The sequence below is a fragment of the Tasmannia lanceolata genome, unplaced genomic scaffold (genome assembly GCF_043159265.1).
Source record: "Tasmannia lanceolata isolate RefF3 unplaced genomic scaffold, GAP_Taslan_0.1 ptg000025l, whole genome shotgun sequence".
Taxonomy (NCBI): Eukaryota; Viridiplantae; Streptophyta; class Magnoliopsida; order Canellales; family Winteraceae; genus Tasmannia; species Tasmannia lanceolata.
Genome location: NW_027518702.1, coordinates 2,181,398 through 2,195,868, shown reverse-complemented (window position 1 = coordinate 2,195,868; position 14,471 = coordinate 2,181,398). Strand labels below are relative to the sequence as shown.

Sequence of the window (14,471 nt, the reverse complement as noted above, 5' to 3'; positions counted from 1 at the left end):
CTTATTATCTAAAATACCAAGTAATTTATTCTTCCTAAGTGGGACCAACTAATTAGGCACGTAACATTCCACCCCTTGCCCTCAAGGTTGGAGATTAAGCCTTGGGGGAAAATCAAATCTTGCATACTTTTCAAAAATCTCAAGATTAGTCAACATTTCATATGTTGTTGTCATCAGAGGTTGTGGTAGTTCTCTTTTCAAATTGATCTTATCGTATCGCTCATCAGAGCTCCTTTGTTGTGTTTTTTTTTTTTTTTTTTAGAATGATTTAGATGCTGACGCACGAATGATTGTGGGTGAGAATCTTTTCGATGGCGTTTGACATGTTGTGAGGAGCGGAAGACTCTTCGGCGGTGACCTTTCTTTTGTGACTTTTTCGTGGTTTCTTCTATTCGATTTCTTTCGCTCTTCTTCTTTTCTCCCCTTTTTGTGTTTCTTCTTTTTATTGTGGAAGCCTTCTCGATTGCTATGCTTATTTTATTCAAGCCTTCCTCAAACCTTCGATAATCTTCCATCAAGTCCAAAACAAGTGCCTTGATCTCTCTTATATTCTCCTCCCACAGATCCATTGTTGCTCAGATTTGTTCCTACACGTGGATGGATCGTGCTGCTTTGATACCACTTGTTTTGAACGTAAATCAGTTCGTAACGGTTTTGATCTTCTTGGAGGGAAGATCAGCCTCTTGATCCACATCGAGGGAAGGATCAATCCTCCTTTGTGCAAAAAGACACACTTTCTAAGATATTTTCTTCATTTCTTCATTGACAGTAACATGTGCTTATATAAAGCACTTAAACATAAACATAGAAATAGATAAACATAAACATAGAAATAGCTAAATAAAGTAATCTCAATCTAAATTAATATTCTAATCTATCCTAACTACTAAAAATAACAGATCTGGTGAGATCTGATCTTATTATCTAAAATACCAACTAATTTATTCTTCCTAAGTGGGACCGACTAATTAGGCATGTAACAAAATATAATGAGGCATACATTGGTTCGATGATCTAAACCAATTCACTTGGAGTTGGTCGGCCCTGACCCAAATTTTTTCTCCATAGGATGACCCTATCCATCCGATCCATGGAGGTTTCTATCAGAGTGTTAGGATCATCTTGTGGAGAAGATTTTAGAAATGATTGAAAGGAAATTTTATGTAGTGGAAAGATTTGTTTTACATGATAGATAGGATGAAAAGCCCGGATGGGAAATGGAGAAATTTTTTGAAGGAAAATCGTGATGATTTTATTTACGTTTTAAAACGTAAGTAATTGAGAGAGATTGTAGGAGGTTGAGTGTATTTACAACGAAGTTTGTTGAAAGAGATTTTAGTAAGCTTTATAGAGATTTTAGAAGGCTTTAAAACTTAGATTTTCTTGAGAGAAAATTTAGGAAAAATTCATGAGATCCTAGATGGGGTAGGAAAATAGTCCAATTTAATTTGCCATTTTCAACAGATTTTTAGGGAAAGAATTTCCGTTTAGGAAAAATTCATGCTATCCTAGATGGGGTAGGAAAATAGTCCAATTTAAGTTGCTATTTTCAGCAGATTTTTAGGGAAATAATTTCCGTTTACAAAGGAAATTTACGTTATGATTATGATGCCACGTAGGATTTAAGGCGGATGGGGAGGCTGTCCACGTGGCCGTGAACAGTGAAACCCCCATCCTGCTATAATATAATAGATAATTAGATATTTACACCACTTGCACTTCACATTTTTACACTTCTTCCCTTTTATAAACCATCCCAAAACAAACCCTAGAGATTCAAACTCCAAAATCCTATTCTAATCTAGCTTCCTCCACTTTTTAAAAACTAATAAAATCCCAATCTAACTCTACCTCTTTCTAAAACCTAATAACCATTTTAGAAACTTATTTAACTCAACCTCTCCGCCACTTTCCAAAATCAAGTTTGTTTCCTAAAACAACCCAACCTCCTAAAGCTACCAAATAACATTCTAACAGTAACTCCAGCAAAATTAGAAACTTCGAAATCCTAGTTTAACTAGGAAGCGTCCGCCTGCCTGAATTGGCCTATCTTCTCCGGCGCACGTGTAGAGTCTGCGATGACTCTGCACACTTCCCTCAGCGCTAACTCGCTACTAGTCATGCCAAGCTACTTTGCAGGCTTCTTCAAATTCGTTTGTTCGGTATTATCAACTTCTTCAAGTAATGTAATGTTTCTGCACATGCCGTATTCATGAAGTTTGGATTTGGCTTATGTATCAGAGAGGATATTCTAAGCTTGAATGCTTCAAACATCAGATTCCTCTAACTGAGACTCTCTCATCTCTTCAACTGTTTTTATCTGATGAACACCTGTTTTCCATGGATGTTATTGCTTCGGACTTTTAGGGCTTTCATGTCTAGGTACGACCTCCTCCAAAGGTTTTGTTGATTTGACACCAACCTTGGAACTTCCGCTTTTAATTTTTCTTTCAGATTAGTCTCTAGATGTAGACTATATGGAAGACTAACTCGATCAGAAGACCACCATGATGAAGCTTCGTCATACACCACATTTCTTGAAACTTCATATGGCTAGTTTCTGGGTTCACACATCTCCAACCCTTCCTTTCAAAGTTATACCCGGTAAAGACACACCGTAGTGCTTTTTTATCAAACTTGTTGCTCAGATAGTTGGGCACAAAGAGATAACATACTAAACTAAAAGCTCTTAATGATTTGAGACTTTGATACAGTGGTGAGATAAATCCAAGCTTTGGCTGTGGATGATAATTTGTCACATAAGTGGCGGTTCTCATACACTCGGCCAAAAACCGAGACGATAAGTTCTTCACATGCATCATACCACGTGAAACTTTTGCCAAGTGCCAATTCTTTCTCTTTGCCACCCTATTTTGCCGAGGTGTATCAGTCACTCTTCACCTATTCTTAGAACTCTGTGAACATTCCAAGAACTTCTTATTTTTCTTTTAGAAAATAAACCCGCACAAAATGCGAGATATAATCAATGAATATCAGTAAATAATTCATACATCCGATGGATGGTATTCTCACTTTTCCAAAGACGTAAGAGTGCACTAGCTCGAGTGGTTTCTTCGCTCGAAACGTTGTATGGAAGTTGATGCGCCTTTCCATATTGATGCACGACACACACTGTGTCATGTCAAACCTCTAGATCAGGAAGTCCCTTCACCAGTTGCACGGGCCTTCTATTTATCGCAATTTGTAGTTTTACACACAAATTTCACTTACAATCCACAATAGTAGCTCCCACCAAGGCAACAACCATGAAAAATGGTAGTTTGTCAAAAAAGAATAAGTAGAACTACGTCTATATTGATAGGGAAATGTTATCAGCACTACTGTATTTTGATGATCGCACTCCTCACTTTATTAAAAGTATGGTATGGCCCGCACCATACGATGATCCAAACCGTCCATTAGATGGGCCACACCTTAAATAGGTTGTGCCCCAAAAATCATTTCCATAGGTTGATCTCAACCCTCCGACCTATAGAGGGACTGAATGATCCTAACCCTCTATAGATCTGATGGTCAGGATCAACCTATGGAAATGGTTTTTGGGGCACAACCTATTTAAGGTGTGGCCCATCTATTGGACGGTTTGGATAATCCTATGGTGCGGGCCGGCCACCGTACTTTTAATAAAGTGAGGACTGCGATCATCAAAACACAGTAGTGCTGATAACATTTCCCTATTGATAAGTGGATGTGAAGTGTTATCCACACTCCTTTGTTTTGATTGCAGCACTCCTCACTTTTCATTGAACACTTCTTTGATGACTACGGACAGCCTTCCAAAATTTGTGATACTAGTGTAAGGCAGGGCTTGCAGGGGCCTTGTTGCTCTTCCTACATGTATCATTTTTAGGGTGCCATTATTAAAACAATTGAGTGCATATATCATCACATCCCTATGTGTTTTTCTTAAACATCCATTTGCAAGTCATTGATTAAAAACAATCACATCTAGGGGTGTAAACGAGCCGAGCTGAGCCGAGCTTGGCCAGGCTCGGCTCGGCTCGGCTCCTTAAGCTCAAAAGCCAGGCTCGGCTCGGCTCGGCCAGGGTCGCGAGCGGCTCGCGAGCCTTATCGAGCTCGAATTATATTAATTTTACACCCCTCATTTTCCCTGGACAGCCCTATCTAGTGTTTTTTTACTACTCTTTTTACAGTAGGGGGGTGGTCCAAGTAACAAATGGGGTTCCAAAAAAGAAGTGACATATTTTGCCTCCCCCTTTCACTCCCTAGACAACCCTTTTAGTGTATATATTAATATATAATATATATATTTAAATATATTAAATTCTTAACGAGCCTTAACGAGCCGAGCCTGGCCTAACTCGGGCTCGGCTCGTTAAGCTTAACGAGCCGGCTCGGCTCGGCTCGTTAAGGATTCGAGCCGAGCTTGAGCCGAGCTCGAGCGAGCTTCCGAGCCCGAGCCAAAATTGACACCCTTAATCACATCCCTATGTGTTTTTCTTAAACATCCATTTGTAAGTCATTGATTAAAATTACAGGTGCACTTTGTAGTATTCTTCTTACAAATTTAATGTGAGAATACAATTCTGAAAATGTTTAAAAAGATTGTCATCCCAATGAGAAAAAAACCTTAACCTAAGAGAAAAGCTGTGAATTTCCATTTTTATATTGTATTAGAACTCCAACTTTGCCAGGAAAGAAGATTCAAAAGAAAAAGTACAAAGTGAAAAGGAAAAATATACACATTCCCATCTAAACTAAAGCAAGAGAATCACATATCAACCCCAACACTGGTAGACATTTTAAAACAAAAGAGACCTCCAAAATCTCCTTTTCCAAATTACAATCTTCTAGCTAAATCTTCTCTCCCTACCATTATCTCAAGTGGGTCTAATGCACTCCTAATCAAACTCTCCTCTTTCAGTTCTTTTGGCCACCCTCTGTCAATTTAATTGAATAAAAGCTTCAAATCACCTTTAATTCCATTGTTACTCTAGATTTCCAATATTTTTCAATGGGGTCAATTTGGCAAGCAAGTAGGAAGGAAAGAAAAAAGATACAAACTCAAAGCTATATTCAAACCTTACTAGAAGCATGCTCAAACCCTTTCACAAATTACAATCATGTATGCTAAACCTTCTCTCCCAAATCACAACAATAGAAGCACTCTTATTATTATTTTTCCATTTCAAAAAAAAAAAAAAACCCTCTCCTAACTTTTATATCAAGTGGCTCTAATCCTCTCCTAATCAAACTTTCGTCTTTCGTTTCTTTTGGCTACCCTCTATCTATTTAATATAATAAAAGCACCAAATCACCTTTACATCAATTGCTAATCTTCTTTTCCAATATTTTTCAAGTGGGTCAATTTGGCAAGCAATCTAGGAGGGGAGAAAGAAAAGTTAAAGACCCAAAGTTAAATCCAAACCCTTAATAGAAGCAACTTCAGGCAGAAAAGGTCCCATACACACCTTCAACATAGCATCAAGAAGTCCACAATGCAAAGAAAAGAATCTCCTCAAAGTTTCCTCTTAAACCAATGATTATCATCCTTCCACCAGTAGGATCTGTTCTTCATCCCTCCTTGAATACATGGAGAAAACCATAGGCGCCATCTCCGCTCCAATCGTCAGTCTCTCGATTTTCCTTGCTGTGTCCCTCATTGGAGGTACACAACTCTACCTTATCTTTCCAATCTATGAATCGGCATTTTTTGTAGTAATTTTTTTGTAGATATGGTTCTGTTTAGATTCCTTGAATTCCTCCTTAACCAGTAATTAGCTATTGAGACACAATGACAAGGTCTAAAGATTTTTAAAAAAAATTTAAAAAAAAAGACTATCGAGTAATTGGAAGAGTATTGGTTTTTTTTTTGTTTGCAAATGAGACATTAAGGCCTCCTGGAAGCCATTTACTATGGATTTACCGGGTACCAACATCAGATAAATTAAATGAATAAGACAAAATCTATTGAATAGTGAGCCTATGAGGCCGCTCTCTCATGCAACAGCGAGTCGGCGAAATGCCCTCTGCGATCGAACCTAGCAAATCCCTAATAAATATTTTCAAATAATCATATTTAAAACTATTTGCGTAAAAGATTATATGCAAATAATTTTAGAGATATCCAAAGAGGCCTGAAAGCCCGAAAATCCAAAATAACAAAGAATCGACCAAAGATAATCTACAGCTTGATTTAAATGAGTAAAATGCAAAAAGAGATCATAATTAATTTCTGTTAACAAATTCTAATCATGTTTAACATCAAAGTAAGAATTTAGCATACACACACAATAACAATGCTAAACTGAAGTGCGCCCTTGCAAAAACCAAATTGCAATAGCACCCCATTGTTTCCATGTCACCCCGTGCATTTATTATTCCTTTGATTTTACATTTTTCAGTGCCATTATAAATGCAGTTGGGTGACGTTGATCAAATGGTGCGCCCTTGTGGCTGGATTTTTGCAAGGGTGCCCTTCAGTTTAGCATAGAGAGAGATTATTTCCACATCTGATAATGGGGTTAGGCAATTATTATAGCTGAATAATTTGGTTTAGAAAATGATTTGTTCAGGCGTAAGGGCGAGCATTGGTGTCAACTACGGCACAATCGCGAACGACCTCCCCCCGCCGATTCAAGTCGCACGATTTCTCCTACAAAACACTCTACTCAACCGTATAAAGCTCTACGATGTCAATCCCGCCATCTTACAAGCCTTCGCCCACACCGGAATTCCAATATCCGTCACTGTGGCCAACGATCAAATCGGGGAGCTCACCGAGCTTTCATTTGCTCAACAATGGGTGAAAAGCAACATCCTTCCTTACACTTCCAACACAAACATAATACGGATCTTAGTTGGAAATGAAGTCGTTACTACCGCCAACAAGATGCTGATTGCGAGCCTCATACCCGCAATGGAAAACCTTCACGCGGCCCTCGTTGGAGCATCGCTCAGCCATCGAATCAAGGTCTTTGAAGTATAAATGATTAAATAACACTATCTCTAATAGCTCAAGCTTTTGGAGTAATTGGTTGTTTCACATGGTATTAGAGCAATTGTCACGAGGCAGGTCCTGGTTTCAAAACCCAACACCTCCTTGATATTAAAAATCCACGTGTACGGCCAACCTGAAAGAGGGCCACATGTGACATTTGTCTGGCCAACTCAAAAAAAAGAAAAAGAAAAAAAGAGGGGCCACATGTAAGAGAGACAGATATAAAGTATAAAGGATTAAATAGGAGAGTGTTAAAGTATAAATTAATAATTAACACCATCTATAATAAATTAAGCTTTTTGAGTAATTGGTTGTTTCACAGGTCTCCACTGCACACTCCCTCGGCATCCTCTCCTCCTCCAACCCGCCATCCACAGGAAAATTTCGGCGAGGCTACGAAACAACTGTCTTCAAGCCATTGCTAAGCTTCTTAAAGGCCACAAATGCACCTTTTATGATAAACCCATATCCATTTTTTGGCTTCTCGGGTGATACATTGAACTATGCTCTATTTAGGCCAAACCCCGGGGTTATTGATAGGAACACACAACTCACCTATACAAACATGTTGGATGGACAATTGGATGCCATTTACTCCGCAATTAAGCTTCTTGGGTTCAAGGATGTGGACATTGTTATAGCCGAAACGGGTTGGCCTTCGGTTGGAGACCCTGGGCAAGTCGGAGTTGATCTAGAAAGTGCAGCGGCCTATAATGGCAACCTTGTTAGACATGTGACTTCCGGCGTGGGCACGCCTCTCATGCCCAATCGAACATTTGAGACATATATCTTCTCACTCTTCAATGAGAATCTTAAGCCAGGGCCAACCTCTGAGAGGAATTTTGGGCTCTTCCGGCCGGATATGACTCCGGTATATGACATCAACGGTATCTTACGGCATAAGGTATGGCTCACAATCACATGCTATGTTCATTACTAGAGACTATTATACAATTTCTATATGTGTACATATATACTTATGAGATTAACTTGATAGATAAGAGAAAATGTCCATGACTAAGTGTACATGTGACATGTGTGTGGTGATCGGGACCATTCATATGATATCATCACTGGCTCCCAGTGCCGAATCGGATCTCCATTCGCAAGATTGAAGCGTGGAAAGAATCAATGGTTTGAAGGCATCTTAAAGGATATCTTTTTGCATTAGCTTGATCAAAGGTCTAGAAACATCCCACGAAAGGCAGGACCAAGTGCAATATGCCAGACTCAACAACATTCATGGACCTGATCAGCTTCATTCTCCATTTCTCCATGAAATTTTTTTCCATGGAATACTAGTTTATTCAGGGGTGGGAGAGGGAGAGAATTGGGAGGGCATGAGTGAGGAGAGGATGCGAAGTGGCTGAAAAACAAAAATAGTGAAAAGGAAAACTTTGCTCAAAATAGAGTTTTATTTTTCCTACTTCTCCGCCACTTCTTTTCCTCCTCTCAGTCGGGCCAGCTCAAATTCTCTCCCTCTCCCACTTCTTTGAAAAAATTGCCATGGTTGCCAAACATGGCCTTAGGCTCTATTTCTTTCGAAGTAAGATAGGCATAAAATGTATTTTAGTCCACCTCATCTATGCATTGGGTGGTGCCAACCATTTTACATCATATTTTTTTTTTGAAAAGGGTAAGCTGGGGTTAGGCAGACCCCGACCAGATATATTGAAAAAATGGAGATTACAAAGATAGAGCAAGAGCGCACCCAAGCCACAAGCGACCGGGAAACAAGAACAGACTAAGTGCAAAGCAGCACGGACAAAAACAAATCAAGAACAACGGCCAAAAACCAACAAGCAAGCAACAACTAAGTGAAACAGAATTTCAAAGCCCAACAGCAAACAGAGGGGACACGAACCCAAAAGCAAGAGGTCCAGACCCCACTTAGGACTTGTAAGATCCGGGGATGAGCCCTTTGAAGGGGATTCTTTGGCCTGGCAGAGAAGGGGGTGGTGGTAAAGCTTTTCCTTTCTTCTTTGAAATGGTTTGCCAAGATCCTCCCTCAGATGTGGAGGGAGAGGAGACAATGCCCTTACCTGGGTCTTCTTTTGAGAGGCATGCCAATGAATCCTTCCCATCAAAAACCTCTTCCGAATTTGCTAAGGACGCATAACTGTTAAGTTGGGCAAATTCTTCATTTCGAGCTGAAAGGATATTGTCTTTGAGAACTTTAGACCCAATCATAGGATCAGATACAGGAAGAGCTGGAATTATGGGACTACTCCGTACACCCTCAACAACTCTGGAAACAGGTCTCCATTCCTTCCTAGAATGGGTTGGAATGGAAACAGAGCAATCTTCCAAGCAATGACTAAAATCCCAACAATTTGTGCAAGCCTTCGGCTTCCAATCATAAATTATGGGTTGGATAATTTCTTTGGAGGAGGTTTTGAGAGTGATAGAGGATGGGAGGACTTGTTTAGCACTGATTTGAATGCACATTCTGGCGTAATTAAGCCGAGTAGCTTCTGCTGTTTGGGTATCCATGTACAGAGGTTTACCTATCAAACTAGCGATTCTACTTAGACAATGCTGGGACCAAAACTTTAGATGAAGCCCCGGGAGCCTTACCCAAATGGGAATGTCAGGAAGTTGCTTCTTATGCAAAGAGGAATCCGGATCCCACCTTTGAAGGATCAAGGGTCTGCCTCCATAATGTTGCCCAGCTTCTTCAAGTATTCGGGTGCAATCGGGTGCAGAAGAGAATTTGAATATGATAAAACCATGATCAAGGTAGTACATTTGTAGATTTCCGGAGATCTGCCATCTTCGCAAGAGAGATTCGCGAAGGGAAATGAAGAAGGGTCGTCTGCCAATAAAATACCCAACCAGACAATTCGCCCATTTAGCTTCAGTTTCCAGGGTCTCATCATCATTAAAATGAATCTTCAAATTTTCTTGTTCTTCGGCAGCAGGGGTGATGAGATCTAACTTTGTGGGCACAGTTCCTTGGTCATGGTTTGAGAACAATTTTTTCCATTGATTTGGGGTAGAACTGGGTGGCTTTAGAGTCAGATTCTTACTGTTTCCGGGAGCAAGAATGGAGTTCCTTGGATTCGGCGCAGAGATTGGAAGATCCCTGCTCTGATCGAAGTTAGAAGAAATCAAAGGGTAGGAGCTACTAGCTATGGGGTGGGAAGCAATTGGGTCTTTCAAGAGACCATCAGCGTCCAAAGGAAATGAAGAAACCGAGGCTCCAAAGGTGCTGTCAAGGAGCAGAGTGTCATTTCTATCCGTTGACAGCAGCTCTAGCTTCTGATCGGGAACAGCTGAAATGGGCCCAAGGGGATATGACGAACTAGGCTTGGGAGTAGAAGCTGAACTGACTTGGGGCTCTTTTGCATTTAATACGGATTTATCTTGCCCAGCAGGTAGTGAGGCTGCAGGTGTACTGTGCAGGCATGGCCCACTAGCATGATGCACACAAGAGGGAGCACGACCCTTTGCTTCTTTTCCCAAGGAAAGGAGGTAGCTGGCCTTTCCATCTTTTCCTCCCAAGACTTTTAATGCAGACAAGTCAATATTGGGGGCTGCATTGAATGGAGGAGAGGGCGTGCAGGTGACAAGAGAGGGAAAGCACTGCTCCATCTTCCCATCAGCAGTAACCAAAAACTGCTGGTTTTCCAGGATGGCGGTTTCGCGATCTTCTTCTGAAGATGGATTTTCAGAGTGCTGAATGCAGAATTCATCTTCAGAAATGGAAGATTTGGTTCTCCCCAGGAGATGCTTCAAACGGTCATCGAAAGAGGCGAAAATGTCTTCTCCATCTTCAATGAGCTGCTTAATATGGGATTTCGCCAATTTCCTTGACTTTTTCGCACCTTTCTTTTTCTTAGTTGAGGAGGAAGACAGATGAATCTCCTTATCAACAGCTTTTAAAAATTGCATTTTCTCATGAACTGACGCTTGAATGCAATTAAGCTCCCCATTAGAAATTTGGGTACTAAGCTTTTGAAGAGACCTAGATGGGGAGGGCGTGTAGTCAATTTTGAGCTTTACCAGTTGAGGAAGGTCAGATTTGGAGGAGCTGCATAACTGTGCCAACGCCCCATCAGAGTTGATTTTCATGGCCCCGCCCTTTTCCTGAACAAGATGAAGCCCCGGTGACCAGTTGGTTAAACCACCAAACTGATGAGGAAGGGAATCCCCATCAGAACCATCAAGAGATGACATACCGTGAGCATCCATGGCTGCTGATCCGAGGGCATCAATGGCTGATCTAAACGGAGCTTTGATACAAACAAACAATGGAACTTATCTAAGATTAACTAAAACCAGGGACAAGGAATCAGGGAAAGAACTAACCCATCTCAATTTCACACACTATTGACACCATTCAAACCCTTATAACCCAAATCCCTGCAGCAAATTTCAGCCAAACTCACAGATATTGCCCAAATCTAACCCTCTTTTCCCTTGTCCATGCCTCATCAGAGATCCAAGCCTCCATAAAAAATGCCCAAATCTCTGTAACAAAACCACCTTCGCCACAAACGACCAAACCCACAAAACGATAAAAGAAGAACAAACATTTAAACCCAAACCCTTGACAAATTCCAATCAACCAATAAGCAGATCAAAACCCTCATTGAACTTACCCCAAATCAGATCCAAAACCTCATGCCCTTCGTTCCTTCAAGATAAAAAACCCACCTTTTACATACCCTAACACAAACCCCAAAATTGCCATTCGCCTCTATCCATGACTCGAACCCATTCTCGATCTCCCATAGCCTCTTGACCCTTTGTGAAAAGAGCCATTCATGGCCACCAAACAGCTTGAACCAAACCCATAAAACCCTCTTCTCTGTTTTCTCTTCCTCCCTCCAAAAAGTAATCTGTAAGATCGCGCTTCTTCGCTTCGATTCCCTGGAAAAAATCGAAGATCGGAAAGGAAGAAGATTGAACAGTGAACCTTAGGAGTGCATACCTGCCGTAGAAGGATTCTAACCCTTCAATTTTTCCCTGTTTGCCATTTTACATCATATTTTGATTGGGTAGGTCTCACGATCTTTGCCAAGCTCATGAATAATGTGGAGCCCGCCATTTTTCACCTCAGATTTTGATGGGGCGGGACTCATTATTTTGTACACCCATGTTGAAGAATGCTAGTTTGTGGTATAAATTACAAGAGGAATGCTAAACTGAAGGCTTCCCGTGCAAAAGCCATAGGATCCATGTAACCAAAGTGCATTATTTCTTTACTTTTACATTTTTAAGTGCTTTGATGGTGCGGATCAATGGGGGCGCCCTTTAGTTTAACATTCCTCAAATTACAAAAGTATAAAATGAACCAGAGTGTCAAAATTGAAAGAGGGAGTGCAGATCACTATCGGTAATCCATTCCCTATCTTCATTGAAACAGGCAAAAGAGTCGATGCCCGGGAACCCAAGTCCGGCTGTAGTGCCTATAAATCCGTTGCCCGTCAAGGGAAAGACATGGTGCATGCCAAAACCAAGCGCGGAATCTAATCTCTTACAAGCGAACATTGACTACGTATGCGGTCAGGGTGTCGATTGCCGGCCTATACAGGCTGGAGGTGCATGCTTCCTACCAAACACTGTCCGAGCCCACGCTGCTTATGCCATGAACGCTTACTTCCAGGCCACTGGACGGAATGCTTATGACTGTGACTTCAGACAAACTGGAGTGATCACTGTTGTTGATCCAAGTATTGCTCTTAGCCTTCTCCAATAGCTTTATATTCTTTCTTATTTCCGAGATTTTATATGGTGCGTGCATGTGGTCCAGTATTTTTCAGAAAGTACAGTGGGGCCCACTTCGTAGGATGATCCAAACCGTTCATCTGTTGGGCCACAACGTAAATAGGCTGTATCTTGTAAATCATCTCTGTATGGTGATCCTAACTCTTCCATATGTAGAGGGACTGCACATTATAGAAGCCTCTTAGATTGGAGGGTTAGGAGTCATCCTATGGAGATAATTTATGGGGGTACAACCTACTTATGTTGTGGCCCAACAAATGAGCCTAAATTTATCATTTCCCTCTGAAGGGTGGAAACAAAATAATTCCTAGTAAAAAAATTTCCCCAAGAGATAATTTCCCTGCAATCCAAATAGGGTAAATGACATGGCTATTAAAAGTTTGGCACCCTAGCACCATCTTTCTCGAAAATATTGTACTTTAAGCAGTAATTGCTTTAACTTTACCCTTTGTAGGTTATGGAAGCTGCAAATACAACTCATGAAGATGGTGAAGATAACAAAGGCCTGTCAAGTGAAAATTCATGTGGTTTTGTAGTAGGTAGAGGATACAGGTTATGTATGATTCTGATTCGTGTAAGCTAGTTATTGTGAGTCTTTTCAATTTCTTCATATTTGTGTGCTTCCCTTTTTTATTTTCCATAGAAAGGGGTTTATGATTAGAGGTGTCTAAGTAATATATTTTGAAACACATTTTCTTCTTTTCTTCCTACTGCATATATGACAATTTCATGTTTCAGCCGTAAGGAAAGCTACATTAACATTGTTAGATGGGATCTGCTAGGGACCATCACAGAAGGCATTTCACGGGCGGGCTGTTGCATGAGAGAGCAACCACATAGGTACTGATTTTGTCTTATTCATTCAATGCATGTGAGGTGGCTTCTCTCTCATGTAACACAGCCTGCCCACTGATTTTGTTGAGAAATAAGTAGGCACTGATTTTCGTTTTTAACCATCAGTTTCAAGGCCACAGATCGAACGATTTGGATTATTGGATCATGTACACGTGTACAAACAAGTTTTGGTGGGAAATGTATAAGCCGCAAAACGGTTTTAAATTTTAGGGAAAATTACATTTACACCCTCTCAAGTTTCTGACACATCCACTTCTACCCCTATAGTTTAAAACGTGACAACTACACCCCCTTTAGTTTCAATTTGTATAAGGTAGGCCCCCTCAGTTGACGGTTCGTCCACAGATTGAAGGGTTAGGATGATCTTCTGGAGCTGATTTTTTGGGCCTTATCTATGTCAGGACCCATCAAATTTTAATAATGAGGGGGCCTACCTTATACAATATTAAAGGGTAGTGATAAATCGACCCCCATATAGGGCAGTGCTTAGAGAGAGAGAGAGAGAGACGTGCGGGTTGATTAAAGATATTTGGGGCAAACATTTTTACAACGAATCAAACTCTAATTTTTAGGCAAACATTTTAAACGTGTATTAAACGTTTTAAACATGTTTTTTTGGCAACTTTCAAATTTTACCCCTCCCATATTTGTAAATGAGAAAACTTCTCACCTCAGTTTCTTGTGTTCCGCTTTTTTACTATGTTTTTTTAACCAATGCCATAGTAAACTCGAATTTTTTCCTTCCCCTGTTTTTTCCGAATCACATTTTGCTGACTATGGGCCTGACCATGGTATGCAAAATGCAGTTGTTTAATGATCCGTTCAAAACATTTACAGGAAAAATCTCTTCTGAAAAAAACATTTAAAATGTGTATTAAACTCGTTTTTTTGGCTAACTTTC

General features: G+C 40.4%; 1 protein-coding gene across 1 annotated transcript; it reads left to right on the top strand.

Moving 5' to 3' along the window:
• The first annotated feature begins 5,413 nt into the window (after window positions 1-5,413).
• On the top strand, window positions 5,414-13,413 carry LOC143858000 (glucan endo-1,3-beta-glucosidase-like). The gene is made up of 5 exons (XM_077368579.1): window positions 5,414-5,650; window positions 6,558-6,955; window positions 7,305-7,886; window positions 12,354-12,660; window positions 13,170-13,413. The coding sequence occupies exons 1-5, from the start codon at window positions 5,575-5,577 to the stop codon at window positions 13,196-13,198; spliced, it is 1,392 nt and encodes a 463-aa protein (XP_077224694.1). The 5' UTR covers window positions 5,414-5,574; the 3' UTR covers window positions 13,199-13,413.
• Window positions 13,414-14,471: the final 1,058 nt, after the last annotated feature.